The sequence below is a fragment of the Callospermophilus lateralis genome, chromosome 3 (assembly GCF_048772815.1).
Source record: "Callospermophilus lateralis isolate mCalLat2 chromosome 3, mCalLat2.hap1, whole genome shotgun sequence".
Lineage (NCBI taxonomy): Eukaryota > Metazoa > Chordata > Mammalia > Rodentia > Sciuridae > Callospermophilus > Callospermophilus lateralis.
In genome coordinates this window covers 155,372,039-155,394,772 of record NC_135307.1, presented here as the reverse complement: position 1 = coordinate 155,394,772, position 22,734 = coordinate 155,372,039, and the positions used below count along the sequence as shown (strand labels likewise).

Genomic DNA, 22,734 nt, shown 5'->3' with positions numbered 1-22,734 from the left:
GAGGAGTATTTCTGGCAATTTTGGTTTTGATTTAAACTGAAATGCTAATAACTGTAGAATTATTTAATGATTCTATTACATAGTTCAAAAAGATTCAGATCACATTTCCATTATTGTGTCTTCATTTACCAGCATCAAAAAATTGGCCCATTTTTCTGCAAGGCTGAGTGACTACATATACACATAAACAACTTGTAGATGTATAAAAAATTTTACTCATTCAATTTGGGCTTAAAAGTTAAGTGGTGATTTTTTTTTCCTTCTACTTTCACGTACAATTTTCTATTTCATTCAGTATGCAGTCTGAGTAATTACCAAAATTCTGACTTTTGAGGCCAGGCTCAGCGTAAAACAGGAAAAGATGAAAACATCTTGCTGTGAAGCAGGTGACGAAGGCTGCAAAACTTTTAAAATCTAAGAAGAAACCATCGGTCAAAGGTGTCATCATTTCTTCATGGAGAGGGGACACTTGTGACAACTTTTGGGTATTTGAGTACATCAGAGAAAGAAAGGGGTGACCTGGGGAGGGGAAGGTATTAGTGGAGTTGAAGGTGATTAGGGGAGATGAAGATGACCTGGGGAGGTGCTGGTGATCAGGGAAAGTGAAAGTGACCCAGGAGGTAAAAATGATCTGGAAAGGTGACAATGACCTAGTAGGTGAAGTTGATCAGGGGAGGTGAAGGTGACCTGGGGAGGTTGAGTTGATTGGGGAAAGTGAAAAATGACTAGGAGGTGAAAGTGATCAGGAAAGGTGAAAGTGACCTAGGAGGTGAAGGTGATCAGGAGAGGGCAAGGTGACCTGGGAGATGAAGTAACCTGGGAAATGAAGTTGATGTGGAGAGATGAAAGTGACCAGGGGAGGTGACGGGTTAGAAAACAAGACTCCTTGCTGCATCTGGTGGTGGGAGAAAGCCAGGTAGGGAGGTAAAGAAAACCACAGCTAATATCCCTTGCTGAAGCAAGACGATTTAGAACAATGCCTGAACTCTTGAGAAAAGAATGGCTAAACCAGCCTGCTTACTGTGTGTGCACTTGCTTCTGGAAGGGTCAGGTAAGGTGATACACAGAGCACAGGGAAGTGAGAGTGTTCTCCTTCTAGCTCTCATGCGGTGGGACAGAAAAAAGGGCCCGTCATGAATATAGCAGAAGAAGGGAGATTTTTAAAAAATTTATCTGAAGCCTGTAAAGAGATGAAATTAGGGTCACATGTAAATACATCCAATGAGACACCATCTTTGTCAGTCTTTCCAGGCCTAAGGCAAAGTGTAGACAGCAAAGTGGACTTGTGTTTTTGGATTTTTATTTATCAGATTCAAAGTTCATCTTTTAGAAAGTATTAGTACCATTTTATGGACCTTCAATGAATATTCTGAATCTTTAGGATTTATCTGAGAATGATAAGAAATAAAGATAGGTACTTGATTTAACAATAAATTGTGTCCTTTTGGTGTGTACATGACATCATATATATTTTAAAATCAATTGCATTCTAAGAAAGAATTACAGAGGGTGATAATAAAATACTAAGCATCCTTTTAGGTTTGTTTTGAAGTCATTTTATTTTATTCTATTTATTTAATTTGGAGGGTTCCAGGGATTGAACCCAGGGGTGCTTAACCACTAAGCAATATCCCCAGCCCTTTTTATTTTGAGACAGAGTTTTGCTAAGTTTCTGAGGGTGACCTCAAACTTGCTATCCTCCTGCCTTGGCCTCCCAGGTTCCTGGGATTACAGGCATATGCCACTGCGCTCAGCAAAGTCACTTTATTTTCCAAGGGGCTTTCTATAGCTAAAACATGGATAAAGGTCTCTATAACTCCTGGTCCATTTTTAACTCATATATTATTGTAAATTTTAGGGGATTTCAGAATTGTTTCTCAGAATATGGCTCTAGAATCAACACAAGGCCTGCCCCACAGGGCAGGAATTATGGCAGGTTCTGTTTCCTGATGAATCTGTAGCACACGGAGCATACTGCAGATATGTAATAATCAGTTGTAGCAGAATACAACAGTTACTAGTATGGCATTATGTAAAAATGTGGATGTGTAACCCATGTGATTCTGCAATCTGTATTTGGGGTAAAAATGGGAGTTCATAACTCACTTGAAGCTAATGTATGCTAATGTATGAAATATGATATGTCAAGAGCTTTGTAAGGTTTTGAACAACCAATAAAAATAAATAAATAAATAAATGAACCATTCTTAACAATGCCCTTTTAATAATTGATTTTTAAAGGAGTACATTTTTATAGAGAATTTATCTCTGATGCACATTCATTTTTCCCTTTTTCTAGATGCTCCTGTCAGCATGAGCAATTAGGGCACATACCTGTTGCCACATTTCAGTTTCCTTCTCTCTAGATACAGGCCCTTCTCATTCCAGGTCTCATTCCAGCTGCTGTTCCTAGCACAAGATGCGGAACCAGTCACCTTCCCTCAGAGCCTGTAGAGAAAAAGGTCACCCATGGACTAAACCTGCATTCTGCCTTCTGAGCTGATTTTAAAATGTGAAAAATAGCTCTCATGAGCAAATGCAGGCATTTAAAGATCCCTGTCCAGTAAAAAATGTCTTGTGATCACACATACAATTTAAAATTTTCTTATAGCCACATTAATTTTTAAAAAATAGGTGAAATCAATTATAGTATTAATTATTTAACCCACTATATCTAATATATTATTTCAACATGTAATCAATATATGATAGGATTAATGATGGGTTTTTTTACATTCTTTTCTTGTACCAAGTTATCAAAACTCAATTGTTAGTTTGTACTTACAGCAATCTGAATTCTGAGCAGCCACATTTCAAGGGCTCAGTAGCCACCTGTGGTTAGGGGCTGTGTACCCGACAGTGTAGCTTTATAAAAGGGCACAAACCTATTACCATTGCGCATTCTTCCTCCTGAAATTCCAGGAACCAGTGAAAATTCTCAAGTGTTCCTCCTTGGCAAATAGAAATAACAAACATGAGAGCTGCACAATGTAATGCAAAATGGGTGCGTCCCCTAATCAACAGTAGATTTTTATGGACAGCTAAGTGAAATGATATTTGTGTTTTTCTGGCACTTGACAGGGAAACAGCCCCGTATCCTACTCAACAGCTATTCATCACTACAGTACATTAAGGAAAAGCCCTGGCTTTCCAAGTGGACCATGATGTGGTCTGAGCTTTGAGCCTTGCTGGGGGAAGACATTCACATGCTCATTCAATCACCTGGCTCTCAGAACACTGTAACTCAGTTGCAGCACTAAGCTGAAACAAGTAATAAGCTCTCTATCTCTATATAAGCTGCATAATTCATTCACTTAACAGCGATTTATTGAGCACTTACTATATGCCAGGCATTGTTCTAGCCCCAGGGTTGCAGCAGGGGGCAAATGGATCAACATTCCTATCTTATGAAGGTTTATTCTAGTGGGTGGGGAAAAAAGGAAGTTCACAGAAAAAAAAAAATAGGATGAATAATGGTGATGGGAGAGTTAGGGTTTCCAGATTTTAAATCAGGGGATCAAGGTCAGGGAAGATATCATTGAAAGGGTGAAGTCTGAGCAAAACACTTGATGTTGAAGTGGACACAAGGCTAGTAGATTTGTTGGGGGTGGGGAGCGGAAAGTCGGGTGATAACCGAGGAGGGAGCGTGACACTTGTGTTTAAGGAAAACTTTGGTGATGTGTGATGCAGAGCAGAGAAAGCAAGAAGCCAAGGATTCAGGGATGAATCAGAGAGAGAAAAGGTCTCAGAGAGACCCCAGAGCAAAGAAATAAGGGAGGTTGGCTGTGGTCAGGGGCCTTTCAGTCACTGGATGACTTTGGTTCTCACTGGGAGGATACAATGGAAAAGAGCTGGGATTCTTAACTTGGGTCCATGGGTAAAATTCAGGCAAAAAAAAAAAAAATTATATCTCTATTTTTTTTTTCACAAAGATTTAACTGGAATTTGGCATTTCCTTCCATTGTAAAAGTAGACAACAAATCACCACAGTGTCAGCAGTAGCTGCCCCTTTCTCTCTCATTGCAACCACAGGTATCTTCCCAGATTTGTTGATATCTACATCTGCCAGTTATTACTTATAACTATCAATGCAGCAAAAAAAATGGTAGTTTTGAGACTACTGCTGAGTCATGTTTCTTTCATGTATTGTAATCCTGCGTCTCATCTTGTGCATTTGAAAACACTATTTATTCTGAGAGGAGGCATAAAAGAGGCTGGAAATACCTCTCTTCCTGGGATTTGAATAGATGGGTCATAATATATCAAAATTAGCGTTTTACAAATGTCACTCTGGTGGCTCGGCTGAGAATGGATTTGAGGGGCAAAGGTGAAAAACATGGAGACACGTGAGGATACCGTTGTACCACCCCAGGCAGGAGGAGAGGGTGGTCGGGGCAAATGTTGAAGGTTGGGAGAAGTAATTGGACTTAGATGCATTTTGAAGGATGAGACAATCTGAAGTGCAACCCAGCCCAAGAGAGGCATTTGAGAAAGCCAAAAGGAAGCCGAGGGCTGGGGCTTGAACCCCTAGAAGGACAGATTTGGCATTAAGTCAGCCCGGAAAGACAACACTAATTAAGACTATTAGATAACAAGGTTTGTTTCATTTTGCGGGTGCAATGTCCTTTAGGGTAAGCTTATCCAAATCTTCCACAGTATGTGAAGCTTTTTGTCTGATACCAGTTTCCAAATGCTACCAGTAGGATGATTGGACGAGTCAAATTCTTCTTGTGACTGTCAGTTTTTCCTTCAGTGTCCTAAGCTATGCTGTTAAGTTGCAGTTTTGAGCCTGTTACATCTTCCTAGTGAATTTCTACTTTTCTTATCAAGTAAAGATTTTTGTTCACAAACTGATTTTTGCCCTAAGGTCTAGTTTATCTGATATTTATAGCTGCACCCACTTATTTTTTGGCTGTTAGTTGTATTTCCATTGTCTTTTCAGATTTATAGAGATATAATTCACATAGCATATAATTAATCCATTTAAAAGTGTAGAAGATGTACAAGTCAATGGTTTTCAGTACATTTATGTTATGCAACCAATTCCTCTATCTGACATTTTCATCACCCCAAAGGCTACCCCATGCCTATTAAATAGTCACATCCACTATTTTCTTTCGCAGCTCCTGATAACTTCTAATCTACTTTCTGAATCTAAATTGGCCTCTGCAGACATTCCATATAAATGAAATTATATAATATGTGAGCTTTTTAATAAGGCTTATTTCACTTAGCATAATCATAATTTTTAAGATTCAGCTATGTTGGAATATGTGTTGGTACTTCATTTCTTTTTATGGCTGAATAATATTCCATTGTGTGTGTGTGTGTGTATGTATCTCACATTTTGTGCATCCATCAGTTGATGGACACTTGGCTTGTTATGACTACTGAGCTCTTGTGATTAATGCTGCTATCACATTAGTGTGCAAAGTTTTGTGAGATCATATTGTTTTAGTCACCTTTTTTGCTGCTGTGATGAAAGCACCTGACAAGAACAACTGTGGAGAAGGAAAAGTTTATTTGGGGGCTCACAGTTTCAGAGGTCTCAATGACACAGACAGCAGACTCCCTTCCTTGGGCTCATAGCGGAAGAGAGTAGTGGAGGGAAGCAATTCACATGATGATCAGAAAGCACAGAGAGTGACTCTACTCATCAAATACAAATATATACCTCAAAGCACGCCCCCAATGCCCCACTTCTTCCAGCCACACCCCATCTGTCTTCAGTTACCACTCAACTAATCCCATCAGGTGATTAATTAATTCACTTATTGAGTTGAGGCTTTTGTAACCCAATCATTTCTTCTCTGAACCTTCTTTCATTGTCTCATATGTGAGCTTTTGCAGGACACCTCACTTATAAATCATAACACATATGTTGTTAATACTCTTAAGTATTTTTCCAGTACTTTTGGGTTCTCTGTTTTACATTCACATCTTTAACCCATCAGAGCTAAATTTTGATGTGAGGTGGTCATATCAGAATCAAGTTCTTATCTTTCACATAAAAATTATCATGGTAATATTAATCGATCATTTTTAACCAGTTAATTATAGGTGTAGATATCCTTTGCCAATATTTACAGATATTTAGTATTTAAGAGTTAAAATAGACTAGAATAGTCTATTAACATTAGGAGGAATAGCCTGGTCTTATTTAATCATAACACTCTGATGACAATAGAGAATTCAATGAAAGGCCAGCTAAATAATTTGTGTGGGCAAGAATTTTACACTGAGTTACCAGTCAAACACTTCATGGCTCTGCCTGCCACCAGAGTGTGGACGGTAGCTCCCTTGTGTGGCCAGAGACTCCACAGATTATGTATCTGACCTTGACCCTCTTCAATCCGTGTCCAGGCTCTCACTGGGAATTGAGGGTGATGGTAGATGTGGACCTCCCAAACCAACACAGCCCAGCTGTTACCATGGCAGAGGGAGGCAGCAGTTGTGAGGCAGGGGTGGAGAGTACCAAGGTGCCAGGGACAGGGAATAGGTAGAAGATAACCCACTATGGAGAAGTGATGGGTGGAGGGTGGACCGTGCATGAGTAGAGACCCCTATCCCCTGGACATGCTGCACTGTCTCACTTCACTTAAAAACACAAAATCAAAGATACAATTATTAAGAATTTCTAAGATGGTGAAGCATTAAACTCGAAGTGTGAGGTAGGTCCTGCAGAGCATGCTGCCATGGGCTGCTCTCTGGGGAACATGCTTGTGAAGGCAGTCCTGGCACAGTACAATTTCTTAACTTCTTAACTTCTTAACATATCATGAAAAAACGGTTGAGACTAGCTCTACCTGAGAAATAGAGTGCCGAGCATTTTAAATTGTATCCCTTTAAAGTATAATCTTGTTATTTTGGCTAATCGCATTATCTTATTCTTTGTACTCTTTTGTGTACTTTCCAGGTTTTCCAGAAGGAAATGAATTACTTTCAATTAATCAAATTCCAATGTGAATACATATATACTCCTCCAAATATTATTTTATATGATATATTGCAATTCTTTCTCCATTTCTGGGAGAAATACATATTTTGGTACTTTAGCCTAAAAAATGATATTTCTCTCCTTATCCAGGTCCATTAAGATAAGATTAGCCACTTTAATGGACACTCCTGGCATTGAAAAGCTTGTGAGAACCCTCATGCTCAGTGAAAGCATATTGACAGATTTAAGCCAATACAATGAAGCTCGCAGAGACCCTGTAAGTACCTGCAGTGACCAGAGTAACCTCCCTCTCCTCATGATATGAGACCATTGTGACCCACGTACATTCATCTCTGAAGTTTCCTTGAACTTCATTTGGAGAATCATATGGTGAGAGCAGCCCAGGTGGGATTCAAAGATGGGACAAGAAAACCAAAACCAAACCAAAACAAAACAAAACAAGGAGATTGAAGTTTAAGGAGGAGAAGCTATTTTCCTCACTGGTATTGCTCAAGGGGGCTGATAATATACCCCAAATCTTTATCATAAGAATGAAAAAATTTGAACTTGAGGCACAATTACATCACAAAACTATATGAATAAATCCTGGTCCCTAGACTAAGATGGATCTTCCTGTGGTCAGGGACTTCATGAAGATATGGCACCCACCTGGTAATTATCAGACTTCGTGGATTCCCATTTTGACCCTACTGGATGATGAGCCTAGACAGACCCTTTTGTTGAGCTGGCTGAGTTCTCAAGACTGGATAGGCTAGGAAGGATCCTGTGTGGAAAATGTTGGGTCCTCTTTCTAAGGCATGTGTATGCCAAGGCAAAGGCAGGCTGGCAGTGGTCCTCATGTTAACACCATTATCTTAAGGGCCATGTCAGCTAAGGGCATTGGAACTAGGCTTGGATTGGGAGAAGCATCCAGTTACTTACATTTAATTTTGAAATATTTTTCTAAATATTTCTTTTTTTAGTTATAGGTGGACACAATATTTTATTTTTATGAGGATCAAACCCAGTGCCTCATGCATGGTAGGCAAGCACTCTACTTCTGAGTCAAAACCTAGCCCTAGTTTTGAAATAATTTTATTGAAGTATAACCAATAAGCAGTTTGATGTATTTCACAATTTGAATACCCACACATAACCAGCACCTGTTTCCAAAAACAGACTGACTCCAGCCAGCCAGAAGACCCCCTCCTACTTCCATTCAGGCACTTTCCCTAGGTTAACTCCTTGTCTTCTAAGATCAGAGATTAATTGTGCCTATTTTGAGCTTTATGTAAATGGAATCATGCAGTTTATTTTCTGACATTGGGTTTCTTCTGCTCAGCAAGATGTTTCTGAGATGCCCCCATATTATATCATGAAGAATTCCATTGCATGGATACATCACAATTTATTTCTTAATTCTACTGCCGAGGCCATCTGTGGAGTTCCCAGTTATTTGTTCTTTTTGAGGGGAAAAATCTATTTAGTTAATTATTAAGTCACCAGGAGGGAGACATCAAGCATCTAAATATAATGACAAATGCACAAATGTTTAATATTTATAAAGGCATCAAACTAAAATAAAACTTCCCACCAGCAATTTTTTTTTTTTTTTTTTTTTTGCTTTGGTTTGCCTTGGTCTTTTTGTTTCATTTGTTGCTCCTTCCTTCTTAGCCCCTGTCAAGAGTATGATTTTGCATCCTTCCTCCCAAAATATGGTCCAGGGAACCTTGGTTTTGGGAGGAGTGGTGATTTCCAAGTCATAAATAAGTTCAGTGGTTCTATGAGATAAAAGCTATTTTCATAATGAGAGAATTAAATTATGTTCCTTTTCCACTTTATTGACATTTGCACTGACTATTCAAAAGTGATAGTGGATAAAACAGTTGGCACCTTACCAGGAATCAAGGCAGTGACACCAAATGTCCTATTAGTCATGGAATTCTTCATTTCCCTGACCTGCTTTCAACAGAAAAGGAAACCCACTAAGGAATATTACTGCATGCCTGTCAAAATGGCTAAAGCAAAATATAGTGACACCATTAAATGTTGGTGAGGATATAGAGAAATTGGACCACTCATGTGGAATTGCTAAGTGGTGCAGCCACTTTGTGAAACATGTTGTGTTTTCTTAAAAACAAACAAATACAATTATTATATGACCTAGCAATTGCACTCCTGAGGAATGAGGACTTGTACATAAATGTCCACAGCAGCTGGAATTACTCCAGATGTTCTTCAAAAGATGCATGGTTAAAAAAAACTGTATCGCATTCACACTATGGGACACTACACCGTAACAAAAGGAATGAACTGCTAATCCATGTTATAGCTTTGATATATCTCCAGAGTATTTTTCTGAGTGGGGAAATAAAGCACCAATGCCTAAAGGTTATGTACTGTATGATTCCATTTGTGTGACATTTGAAATGATAAAATTTTAGAAATGGAGGACAGGTTATTTGTTGCCAGAGTTAAGGGCAGGGGAAAGGTAGGGGGAGATAAGTATAGCTATGAAAGGGAAACCAAAGGGATTTTTGTGGTATTGGGACTATTCAATACCATGGTTGTGATAAATACACAAACCTATGTAGGTAATGAAATTATGTAGAACTCAATACACATATGAACACACACTTGAAACAATGTCATCTCCTGCTTGTCTTATTGTAGTTTTGCAAAATGTTATCATTAGGGGATACAGGGCAATGTATACAAGGAATTTCTATATTATATCTTAAAACTGTATGTAAATCTATAATTATCTCAATTGCAATTTCAATTTCAAAAAAGAAGGATCCAGTTTCACTAAAGAATATACTTGATTAGGCAGTAACATTACTAATTATATTGAATCTCAGCCTTTGAGTCCATGTGTTTTTGGTATTCTTTGTGACAAAATGAGAAATATGCATGAAGCGTGTCTATTGTATCCTGAAGCATGTAGGTTGTTTCAAGAAAAAGCACTTCTGCAGTTGTTTGAATTGCATGTTGAACCAACTGCCATATTTTTTAATTTTTTTTTTTAGTTTCAGTTGGACAAAATATCTATATTTCATTATTTATTTATTTATTTTATGTGGTGCTGAGGATCAAACCCAGTGCCTCACAGGTGCTAAGCCAGCGCTCTACTGCTGAGCCACAACCCTAGCCCCCTCAATTGCCATTTTCATGGAACACCATTTTTACATGAAAGAAAAACTGGCAGACAAAATACAGGATTTTGGATGCAAGTAGTTGGCAGACATTTTCTTAAAAATGAATGAGATAAGCTTGTTACACCAAGACAACAACTGACAGCATTTGCACCCTGTGATAGAATACAATTAAGAAAAAAAGACTATACAATTTAGGGAAACCAGTATCTGCCGTTTGTGAGTTTGACAGTTTAACAATACTTATACCACTTTTTCTGATGAAACTAATGATGATGTTAATGAGTTGATGTTTGGATATTTGTTTTTAATTCAATGACTCAAGATTTGGAAAATCTTCACAGCTTGGTGAACCAATAGTTTCCAGATAAACAATGAATGATGTTGCAGAAGCATGCATGAGTAAGAGTTATTCAAAGTGCAAAAGACCAATGAATTTTAACATAGAAGTGCATACAATGTTCATTGATATGGTTTCAGATACTACATTGGAACTAATCTCTAAAACACTACACTTGTTGAGTTTTGGTGGAGTATCAAAGAATATCCATAATTATCTGAAAAATTATCTAAATACTTCTTTCTTTTCCAACTACATATCTTGGTGAAGGCAACTTTATGTTCTATATTTCAACTAAAACAACATATTGCAACTGATTGACTGCAGGAGCAAACATGACAATCTAGCTGGCTTTTATTAAGCCAAACATTAAAGAAATTTGCAAAAATAGAAAATGGTTCAATTCTTTTGAGTATTTTTGTTTTGGAATGTATAATTTTTTAATTAAAAATACATTCAATTAAATATGCAATATGCTGTCAATTTTCAATTAAAAATAAAGTTTAAATTTTGTTTTATCATTAAATTGAAAAAAATTAATAAATTCAAATTGTTCTTTTTTGGGGGGATAGCAGGGATTGTTAGGGGCATGCAACCACATTTCCAGCCCTATTTTTGTATTTTACTTAGAGACCCTGTCTCACTGAGTTGCTTAGCACCTTGCTTTTGCTAAAGCTGGCTTTGAACTCTCGATCTTCCTGTCTCAGCCTCTTGAGCTGCTGAGATTACAGATGTGTGCCACCACACCTGGCTTTTCTTGGTATTATAATACATAAAATGGTGATATATATTATATATTTAAACCAAAGCTCTTCAAGAGTCCTTGGTGTGTAGGGGTTCTAGGATCATAACACTTGGGATCCATTGATGTAGAGTAAATTGTGAGTAGAAAGGAATGGAGTTTGAATCATAGATTTATTCCTTGTGAGCTGGAGATCTTGTAACAGCCTGACAAGCCCATTTTCTCATAAATAAATAGATTAATAATAATACAAAGAATTGAGGTGAGGATGAAATGAACAAAGGGAGGGCATTTACCTTGATACCATCCCAAAGTAAATGTTGTTAGGTATTGGATCTGTCCATCATTATTATGTACTTATGGCTTGTGGGAACCCATCATGGACTCACAATTTAATGCTCACAGAAACTTTGACACTAATAATTTTAATGGTCTTCAAATGCATATTTATCTTTTCAGGATGGAACACCAATGCAGGCATTTGTTGCTGAAGTTGCTGAACAAATAGTTGGTATTGCAGTGATCAGAAATGAAATGGTAACTTGTGAAATGGCTATTGATTTCCTTAATCATGATTCTTTATTTCATGAATTAGCACACAATTCTACAGTTTAAGTTTTATCTTTACTTATTTAATGTGACTGCTTCCCTTTCCTAAAGTATCTAATCATTATCAATTTATATTCTACTTGGTAGTTTTTTAATTCTCCTTTTTTTAATTCAAGATTTTTTGAGTATTACAAAAAATACATGAAAAACATTCTAATTCTAAAAACTCAAATAACCTCCCACACACTTGAAAAAATCCAAAAAAAAAAATCTCCAAAAGATGGCTAGTGTACTAGTTATTCATTTATCCTTTCCAGCATTCTTCTTTGTATTTAATTACATGTACTTTATATTTTCCCCAATGGACAGTTACTCCAAAATATCATTAATAAGTGTTTCATTCTTTCCATACTGATTTTAAATGCTGCCTTTACATTTATTAAATTTCTATGTACTTGTGTCAATTTTTAAGCTCCATTCTGACGATGGATTTGTTAGTTGATGCCTAATTACATTATCATGTACTTTGAGTTCTGGTATTAGAGTCTTCTTTTATTAGCCTTCTTTCTCTAAATGTTCTTGATTTTTCTTGGATATTTCATACTCTCCCAGATAAACCTTCTAGTACCTATTATGATTTTTTCTGTGCCTATTTGGATTTTATAGAACAATTTAGGAAGAATCAACATTGTTAAAATACTAGACTTACCTGAGAACATGTCTTCCTGTTTGACTCTGGGTTCTTCAGAAAAGTTTTATTACTTTCTGTGTGCATGGTTTTGTGCCAGTGCTATGGTTTTGATATAGTTTAAATGTGTCCCGCAAAGGTTCGTGTGTTGGAAGCTTGTCCCATGACAATGTTAAGATGTGGTTAAGACCTCTAAGAGGCAGGGCTAGTGGGAGATTGATAGGTCATTGAGGAAGCTGCCCTCAGAAGGGATTAAGTAGTTTTGAGGGGACATCAGTTTTCTAAAGAGAGAGTTGATTAAAAAAAAAAATCACTGAGACTGGCCTTTTCTCTCCCCTTTGTTGTCTTTTAGTTCTTGTTTTATTTTTACTTATTTAATGGGAATGCCTCCCTTTTTCTTGCACACACTCATGCCACTATATCATTAGCCCTGAAGCCCTTACTATCATCTGAATCAATGGAGCCATCTGGTCTTGGACTTTAAGTCTCCAAAACTGTGAGCTAAATAAACAGTACTGTGAAGTACCCCAATTTGATGTAGTTCAGCTCTAAAGTGGCCCCAGTTCAATCCCCAATACCAATGAATGAATGAATGAATGAATAAAGCACCCATAGTCAGGTGTTTTGTTATATCAATGGAAAATGAACCAATGCAGCCAGATATTTTGTTTACTGTCCAGGCTACCTCCCACCCTTTTCCACCCTGTTCCTTCCCTGGAGGCCAAACTGAATGGGCAGTATCATAATGCCTATGCTCTTTGGCTTCCATGTGCATTTGGCCAGTGGGAGGCCTTGACCAGAGGAGGTGAGGACAGTGAGCTTGGGATGCTGACAACTGGCTAATATGTCCACTGAATCTCCTGGTCTTATCAAGGTGGCCTCTTCTCCAGGATGTTCTCTTTAGGAATTCCTGTAACATGTCCTCCTACTCTGCCACTCACTTAGGCTATTAAGAGCTTGCGGTTGCTGCCGCACCATTCCTACTAATTTCCCTACACCCAGCCCCATCTTCATAAATATTTCCTTTGTTAAAACCACCTTTAATTATCCTAATTTGAATGTGCCATCTGTTTCCAACTGAGACCCTGCCCTCGTACAGTCTTGGACATTTATGATTTACTTATATCTATTTCATGATTTTTTTCTTGGTATTATAAATAAGCACTTTTTCTTGCATTTTCCAAATACTTATTTTAATATATGGTAAAACTACTAATTTTTTTATTTTGGTCTCATATCTAATCACCTTTCTGAATCTCTTACTAGTTTTGCAATTGATTCTCTTTCCAGGCATAGCATCACCTTCAAATTATTTCATTGGTTCAAGGAGTTAGAGAGCATGCTCAGATTCAAGGCTGGAATGGATTCCACCCCTTGATGGGGGTGTGGCAATGGCACTTTGTAGAAAACACATATAGGATAGAAGATACTATCACATTGGCCATCTTTGACTTTCCTTCTAATATGTATCTATTTCTTTTTGCAATTTTAGCATATGACTCAACCAACCTTAAAAATAGTAGCTATTTTTGTGTTGTTTTTTATTGTAATGGGATTATTTCATATTTTCCTCCATTTAGAACATTTGCTATAGATGTCTTGGAGATATCAAATTAAATAAGCTTTCTTATATCTTCAGTGTATTAAAGGTTTTTATTATGAATACATATTGAATTTTATCAAATGGGTTTTTGGTATTTATTGAGATATTCTTATGGCTTTGACATTTTCCCCCGCTGGGTTCTGGGGATCAAACCCAGGACTTAGCATGTGCTAGGCAAGAACTCTACTACCAAACCACATCCCCATCCCTAGATATATAGGTGGCTTGGTCAGTTTCCCATTGCTGTGACAGAATGCCTCAGCAGGTCAATTTAAAGGAGATTTCAGTTCATGGTCACTTGGCTCCATCATTTCTGGTCCTGTGGTAAGACAGAACATCACGGAGAGGAATGTGTAGTGGAGCAGAGTTCTCACCTAATGGCAGTCAAGAAGAAGATGGGTGGAGGAGAGAAAGAATGAGAGAAAGAGAAAGAGAGGACACAAGCAAGTGGCTGGGGACATATATAACCTTAAGGGACACCCCGAGTGACCTCTTCCTCTAATTAGATCCCACCTCCTAAAATCCCCCGCCCCAATTGTGCCACCAACTAGGAACCAAGCCTTTAACACATGAGCCTTTAGGGAACTGTCCAGATCCAAACTGTAATATGTACTATATAGTATCCCTTTTCTTGCATTCATTTCTCTTTTTGATTAAATGTGTCTTTGAGTTCTCTTAAAAAGGTAGTAAGTCCTCCTACTCTATACATATGCGAGAAGTTTTCATTTTTTTCTTCATGCTGAAATACTCATTTGGCTATATAAAGTTATTATTCAAGTTATTTGTCATCAGAATGTTGAACTTTATACTCTCATTATTTTTCAGTATCCAGTGTCATTGATAAAATATAGCCTAATGGTGACTGAATTCTTGATCCTTTGTAAATAATGTGTTTAATCTCTCTGAGAATCAGATTTTCTTTTTATACCAGAAATTCTGAAATTTTATCAAGAAGTATGTATGCCTCTTTCAGGAAAATTTTTGTTGTTGTTATTTCATTAATTATTCCTACTCCTCCATTGTCTCTATTCGCCTCTTCTTAAGTTGCTCTTTAGGTAGCTATCGAATCTTTTCAAATGATTCTTCAATGTCTTTTAACATATATATGTTATATAGATAATACATATGATAGATAATTTTGTAGTTCTTACTCATTATTTTAAGAATTTTCTTTGATTTTTGTCTTCTTAATTCCTAATTGAGTCTTCAGTCATGTTTATTCTGTTATCCAGGTCTTCTGATGGAATTTGTATTCCAGAATTCATATATTTAACTTTCATGTCTCTTCCTTGTTTTCTAATGGTTTCTTTTTGGTATCAACTTGTTTGTTACATGCAAGATCCTTTTGGGTATCTCTGAAGACATTATGTAGAATTTAAAAAAAAAAAACACTCCTCTGTTCTCTGATCAATCTGTTTCCTCTGTAGCAGGTCATATGCTTCTCCATTCTGGTTTTTGCTTCAGTCATTTTTCCTCAAAAGTCTGTCTGTGTTATGAATGACAAATTAAATTGTCAGTATGGGCGGTTGGCTGGCATGTGCATGGTTGGCAGTTGTGTTTATGTGTTTCTCTATTGCTTTTCTCCTGTCCCCCTTTGTCTAACTGGGAGGGAGATGACCATAGTTTGGCCTCCTCTTGTGTGCTTGAAGATAGTACCAGCAGGCAGGGAGGGATCCCAAAGTGGCCCAAGAGAGGAAGGTTTAACCTAGTAGTAGAGTTTCCTCCCATTTTTACATTTTTGCCCCCCTCCACTAAACCCCAATTATTTTAAAAATAAATCTTGTTATTTTTAAGGGATTTGGGATGGAAGTAAAATTACACATTGCCCATCTGCTGTTTTGAGCTAATAACTTTTTTGTTGGCTCGTTGGTTTTTTACTTTTCAATGATTTCTCAGCCCTATGCTTATTACTCTTTTTTATTTTATAATGAGGGATGTCTCTTTGGTAATTAAAGAAAGTTCTTGTGGTATAAAGGCTGATACAGATTGAAAGGTTGAAATGCAGATTGAAAGGTTGCCAGAATTGCCCTCAGGTCCACCACTGGCCTGGTTACTCCAAGCCCCGTTTCTTCTGTGCTTTGTGGCAGGAACAGAAAGTCAAAAGGGACCTTGAGGAAGCCTTTGCTACAGTATTGACAGTTTTCATGAAATTGCTAATACTAGCCTTGATGATCACAGAATAAATCGAGTTTCTTGCATTCTCCAATTTCCCTTCTTGAAAATATGCTTCTTAAAACAATTTTCCTAGGTAAAATGAGGAAATCTAACAGTTTTTCAACCTGCATTTAATTTGTTTCTTTCCTACATTTCAGGTGTATTGACTATGTTTGATTTTGCATTCAATAGGTTTTGTAGGACTTATTTGTCAAGAATTAAGTCTCCTGTCATCAGAGAGAGTCATATTTACTTTGGATTGTTCCCCTTCACTCCATGCTCCCAACAGTACACATCTGGGAGGCGAAGCAAAATGGGTTGACCCAGTGCACTGCTAGTACGGATGAGCCCCTAGTTCCCAATGCAATATAAGGAGATGCAGTGTGTGCCCCAGAACCCATATCTTAGAAACAGAAGCAACATGCCCAATATTTCATTTTCCATATGAACACTCATGAATCCTTTAAATTACCTTCTGTTATATAAAACTATTATACATGAGACATAGAAAGTTAGGAAAGCCCACACACTCAGCCCAGCTACTTGTGCCAGTTAAAGTATGTGACTTTGAGATGGCATGTTTCCACCATAACAGGCGAATTGTGACATCCAGGAATGCCAGTGGGTCTGTTTATGTGATTCCTGAGTAACTCACATGCTCAGTCTCTTGTGCTGACCAGCTTGCACTCATGGTGTTCAGCAGAGTTAAGGGCTGCTGTCCTGCCAGACGCAGGCTCAGCGCTCTCCACTTAATGTCAACCGTGGGTATAATGAACAAACTCCAAAGCTGTGTACCCCCCAAACAAGTCATCAAAACAAGCAACTTTTAGGAAACATTACTTTAAATTTTTAAAAAACTTTTTGGTGCATTATAGTTATACATAATAGTGGGGTTTGTTTTAACATATCCATAAACACAAACGCATATAATGTAGTTTTCTCCATTTCAATCCCTACTTCCTCTCTCTCTCTTCCCTTCTTGCTTCTCTAATTACCTTCCTCTACTCTGTTGTCTATCTATCTATTTATTTATTTATGATTGGTGAATTATAGTTATTTATAAAACTGGAATGCATTGTGATACATGCACAATAGCATAATGCTTTTTTAAAAATATTTTTTAGTTGTAGTTGGACACAATATCTTTACCTTTACAATATCTTTATTTTTATGTGGTGCTGAGGACCCAACCCAGCGCCTCGCATGTGCTAGGCAAGCACTCTACCACAGAGTCCCAGCCCCAGCCCTCCATATGCTTTTAATGTAAAAAAAAAAAAAAATACTTCATGAAGACAAGGTAGTTTAAAAAAATGGGAGAAAAAGACACTACAGTAATTTTTTTAAAAATATTTTTTAGTTTTACATGGACTAAGTATATTTATTTTATTTACTTTTATGTGGTGCTGAGGATCGAACCCAGGCCTCACACATGGGAGGCAAGCACTTTACCGCTGAGCCTCACCCCAGCCACCCTAGACTAATTTTTAATGGATATTTATCATAACATGTATGCTCTTTGTTTAAAATACACTTTCTCTGCCTCTTCTTTAGGATGTAGAGTACATACGGTCCCATTACAATATTGAAGATTTCATCTACTTCAGCCACCATCAGCGGGAAGAACATGGTCACTTGTATCACTTTGCCCTGAACCCTATTTTCCGGCACTACACCAAGTTTTTTCTGAAGGAGATCCTTCGCTTAAGCTATAAGTCCTGTCTCTACTACCCTATTTACCCACAACCCAGGAAAGGCAAGGTAAGAGAGCTTTTGTTATTCCCTTTCCCAGCAGATCAGCATTCACAGTGTCATTCCTGTTGTGTGCCATTATTTCATTCATTCCTCTCTTGATGGGTTTTGACATGGATCTGAATTTCCAGTTACCACATTGAGTTTGGCCCTTTTCTTACACTACAGTGAATATCCAGAAAGCTTTCAAGTTCTGAGACAACAGCAACCAATATTATTAGTAGAGCAATTTGTTAGCTTTTCTATATTGACAAAACAGAGAGTAAAAACTATGCAAAAATACGTCTTGAGACGTGAAAATCAAATTATGTCTTATGGAACATTAGTGCAATGCCAAAATAATCCTATTGTGTTTCTTCAAGTAAATAAATAGAATAAATTAGTTCTATTCTATAAGATTGGTGTGCTGTATACCAGCATTCCAAGTAGATTCTATATCCACTCCATAAAAGTAATGGATAAAAAGTGGAGATGTATGATCCTATATCATAAACATTATGTAGTAAACACCCATATAACTCCATGTAATAATTATGTAGAATAAAGCCATTATAATAAATACAGATCTGATGCATATATTTTGGATATGTGTGCACTAAAAACAAACCTATTCTATTTCCGAATCCTGCACATTTCAGTACATCTTACCATAAAAGTAGGAGTGTTTGCTTTCTTCAAAGTTGTATCTCCAGTGCCTTGAAGCCACACACACACACACACACACACACACACACACACACACACTTCTTCCCTCCTCCCTCCTTCCCTCCCTCATGTTAGGTGTCCTGATTGTTCCACAGGCAAGTGCCCATTCAATCTGGATTCCCAAGGGGTTGTGGCCCTGAAAGCCAGTCCCTCAATCACTGGCAGCATTTGTCTCCTCCATGAGGACTCGAGATGCGATAGGCTTCAATACTAGACTGGTTAGAAGTTATTCCATCAGATTCCGTTCTTGACCTCAACCTTTCTTGTGTTCTGCCTGGAATCCTTGACATTGTCCCACAGAAGACTCAATGGATTTTAAGATTGATCTTATTTATCAAACATTTTATTAAACAATCTAGGGTGTGTTGGGGCATGCACACAATAATTATGCCAGTGTACCTTACTGAACAAAAGCTTGTTGGAGAAGTGTAAAGAGAATGGGAAAGAAAGAAGAAGAAACATGGAAAATATTTTTAGGGAGATGTAGACCCTGCTCCAGAGATTTTTTTTTTCTATCAAAATGCAGCCAGATAGCAATATGCTCACCCTAGATTTGAACTTAATGAAATGGGACGGTAACAGTCTTACTGGAAAATCCTAGTCCTGCACAATTTCCTTTCACTTTACACTTGGCCAAAAGCCAATTGTGTGACCTTCAGGATGTGATATTAAATTCTTAGTTTTTATTCATAATATTGCCCGAATATTCTGGGTTGGAGAAAGCCCATTTGCATCCATAATAAAAATAATGTCTTGGGCATTTCATTGAATGTTTATTTACCACAATGGTGTAGAGTTAGGGATATGTTAGGCACTATCATATAGGCTATGGAAACACATTTGGAAACAGATTTCCTCTCAGTTTGCATTTCCAGTTATGCATATACATTTGAAACAAGTGTAAGCAGCAATTCCAAACAATTTGGGTAAGAATTCCTAAATTCTGCTGCAAATCTCTGGTTGACTGTAGCAAATATGAGCTTTTTTGGCTTGAACTATATTTCTTTGTACTCCCTGCGTGGGCATGCATTGAGAGAAATTCATTGGCACAAAAAGTAGAGTTCTGGCTAGAGATTCCTGGGTTCTGTTTTTCAGTTTTTAAAGTCAAGGTATGAGGTTCTTTGGTGAAGGATTTTAGAATTCCCTGTGGAAGCTCTTAAAAATACCAGGGTTATGTTAGAACTGTAAATAAGTGATTCACAAATCATCTTCTTTATTAAGATATAGCAACAGTTCAGTTTTACTTTTTTTTTTCTTTCTCATTTAAATTCAGTAAGTGTATCATTAAAAGTTTTGGCTTCACAGTTTGACTCTTGAGGTTTAAATGGTTACTATATCCTGTATTAGTTTTACCAAATTTCTGAGAATTTATACATGTAAGAAAAATAGAAATCACCATATTCAGCTTTCTCTGCCAATTTTTAAAAACTAGAGAAAATTAATATTTAAAGCATTGTCCTAAAACATGATTTATCATAGTCCATTCCAACAAACATAAATCTTAAGCATAATATAATCTACCTCCCCCACCCTACCCCACTTTGCGGTTTTATCTTTTTGTTCTAACACTCGTTTTATCCACAAGGGTCCAGCTAAAGTGTCTGGGACTGTCTCTCAGTTCCATAACAGGAGGATTTTCACATGTTTTTTGTTCAGTCACTCTGCAATGGCATTTTTATCTATGTGTCTTCTTAAAGCAGCTTGTGCCAGACACACAAAGGTTAACAGGACGCAGATAACACAACTTAATGGGGTCAAATCAAGCTGATTCATGATCACTATGGAGAAGAGCATCCTCCTGGGGAAAATACTTGTACTGAAAAATCCCATAAACCAAACCACTTGTTTATCTGTCATTCCCACAGAGATAGTAATGTAATTACTCTCGTAATTATCTTCATTAGTGTCAGGCATTATCTACAATTCATTCCTCTGCTCGAAGAGTATGTTTGTTTATTTGCTGATTTTTTTTCCCTCTCTCCGACTTGGCCGAGTTAAGAGTTTTGTATTTGTAAAGCTGCACGCAGACATCTGTGCTGCGCCTCTCTGACATTCTCTCCCCTAAAATATAGATTGCTGTCTTTCAGTTCCAGAACCCCTACGCCCACTCCCTGACATCTGCCCTTCATTACTTGGTTCCCGTGCGACCACGACGACAGATTGTCTATCCTCTGGAAAAGCTTGGCATAAACGCTCCATCAAAGGCGGTCTCCAAGGATCCGGTGGGTAGCAGGGCGGCAGGCAGGGAGGCTCGGTGCCAGCTCCCGCGGGCTTGGCAGATGGGGTGGCAGCACTGTCTTCGCGGGAGCAGGCTGCTTCTTAATTACAGGGAACCTGGCGCTCATACCCTTACAGGCTGCGCCCTGCAAAGGCTCCCTGCAGCCTTTCCCCTCAAGTGGTTATTTCATGGTAAGCCTGAAACAGTAGCCACACGATCCCACAGGGGGGACACAGCAGGGACACCCCACATGCTGCCCTGTCCCAGGACAAATGGCCTCCCGTCACCCTCCCAGCATATTTTCATTTTCTTTCCCCTTCCTCAAAAGCGGATTCCTCCTTCCAATCGATGTTTTGCTTTCAAGGCATTAAGTGGGTCTTTTACTGTTAGGACAAAGCTGATGGAGAAAACAGAGCTGGCTGCATTCAAGACGTTTGAGTCTTAAGCTGTTATTTTTTTTTCCCCCTAAACTCCTCTGTGGGGAGTCAGGATGATTAACAGGAACATATTAGCTGCCCTGGGGTCACAGGAGTTTTTGACCTTAAAATGAATGGCCCTGGGATGATGGTGTTATGACCAGAATAGAAAAAGAGACTAGATGCCATTTTTAAATGGAAATGTACATGTACACCTACATACAGCTATTTTCAGTTACTTCACTAGAAAGCATAATTGTATCAAGTTGACAGACACGTGGGCTTGTAATTTTCATACATCTACACACACACACACACACACACACACACAGCCCTTTGTGGGCTAAGATGTGTCTTTTGTCAGAGAGGAAAAAGTAAAAGTGAAAGTTTAAATATTCCAAATGTTAAGCCACAAGTTGCTCATCAGGGCTGAGGTGCCCCGTGCTGCAGTAAGCTCTTGGTTCCACTATCTTTCCTGCCCCCCACCCAACCCTGTGTGACTACCCTGAGGGAGGGGGCCCGCCAAGAGGCGGCCCTTTTGGGTAACTGAGGTTGTCAAGTCTGTATTTATCTTTGTATTTGTAAAATAAAATCAGTTCATTTATATTCTGATGAATTGTAAAATTTTAATTTGAGACTGAAAACAAATAGCAAGTCTTTTTTTTTCTCTAACATTTTATTATGGAAAAAGACAAGCAGATACAGAGAGAAAGAGAATCATATAAAGCAAGGCTTCTCAATCTTTTCATAATAAGGCATCTTCTTTCTTTCCTTACTTTTCTTTCTTTCTTTCTTTTTAAGTGTACCATCCTCATAGATTGACAGTTTTGTAAAAAGTAAATTCTTGGAAAAATGAGTTTAAAAAGCAAAGACAGACAAAAATTCAAGTCCAATTATTTTATATTAGATTTTACAGACACAGAATTATTCTGTCAACTGGCTATAAAGGCTTCTGAATGCTCCTTTCAATCTCTATACATATGTCTTCTAAGACCAGTCACAGCGCATAGGCACATATGTCCCAGACCACACCTTGAGTAGCACAAAACTCAACACCCAGCAGCAATGATTTTACATTCTTGGTCAATTTTGGATCTTCTTTCTCCTCACCCACTAGCCCTTCCTCCTATATCACTTTGGAGCAAACCCTAGATATCTTTAATTTCATCCATAGGTCAGACATATTCTTTGTAGTAGGGTCCACTGCACTATAGAGATGAGATATGCACCAGTCCACCTGGAGGATCAGGTGATCTGGTTACATGTGAACATCCTGGGAATGGACTCCTTGGGAAACCACCCACAAGTTTAATGCACAGACTATCCCTTGGGATCAGAGAGGGTATCTACATGCTGTATCTCTCACTAAAATACAGTTTCTACGGAGTCATGCCAATCCCAGGAGAAGGGGCTGGGAGTAAAAAGTACATGGATTCACCAAGTGTACTGCTTTGCAACTTCGGTATCATATCAAGGTA

At 37.9% G+C, this 22,734-nt stretch overlaps 1 protein-coding gene across 1 annotated transcript in view; it reads left to right on the top strand.

Annotated features, from left to right (window-relative positions):
* Window positions 1–22,734, top strand: part of Cfap61 (cilia and flagella associated protein 61) — a 247,891-nt gene that overhangs the window by 74,020 nt on the left and 151,137 nt on the right. The window contains exons 13-16 of the mRNA XM_076848917.1: window positions 7,088–7,214; window positions 11,634–11,711; window positions 17,720–17,926; window positions 20,710–20,844. Coding sequence (XP_076705032.1) covers window positions 7,088–7,214; window positions 11,634–11,711; window positions 17,720–17,926; window positions 20,710–20,844 — 547 coding nt within the window. The remainder of the gene's footprint in view (window positions 1–7,087; window positions 7,215–11,633; window positions 11,712–17,719; window positions 17,927–20,709; window positions 20,845–22,734) is intronic.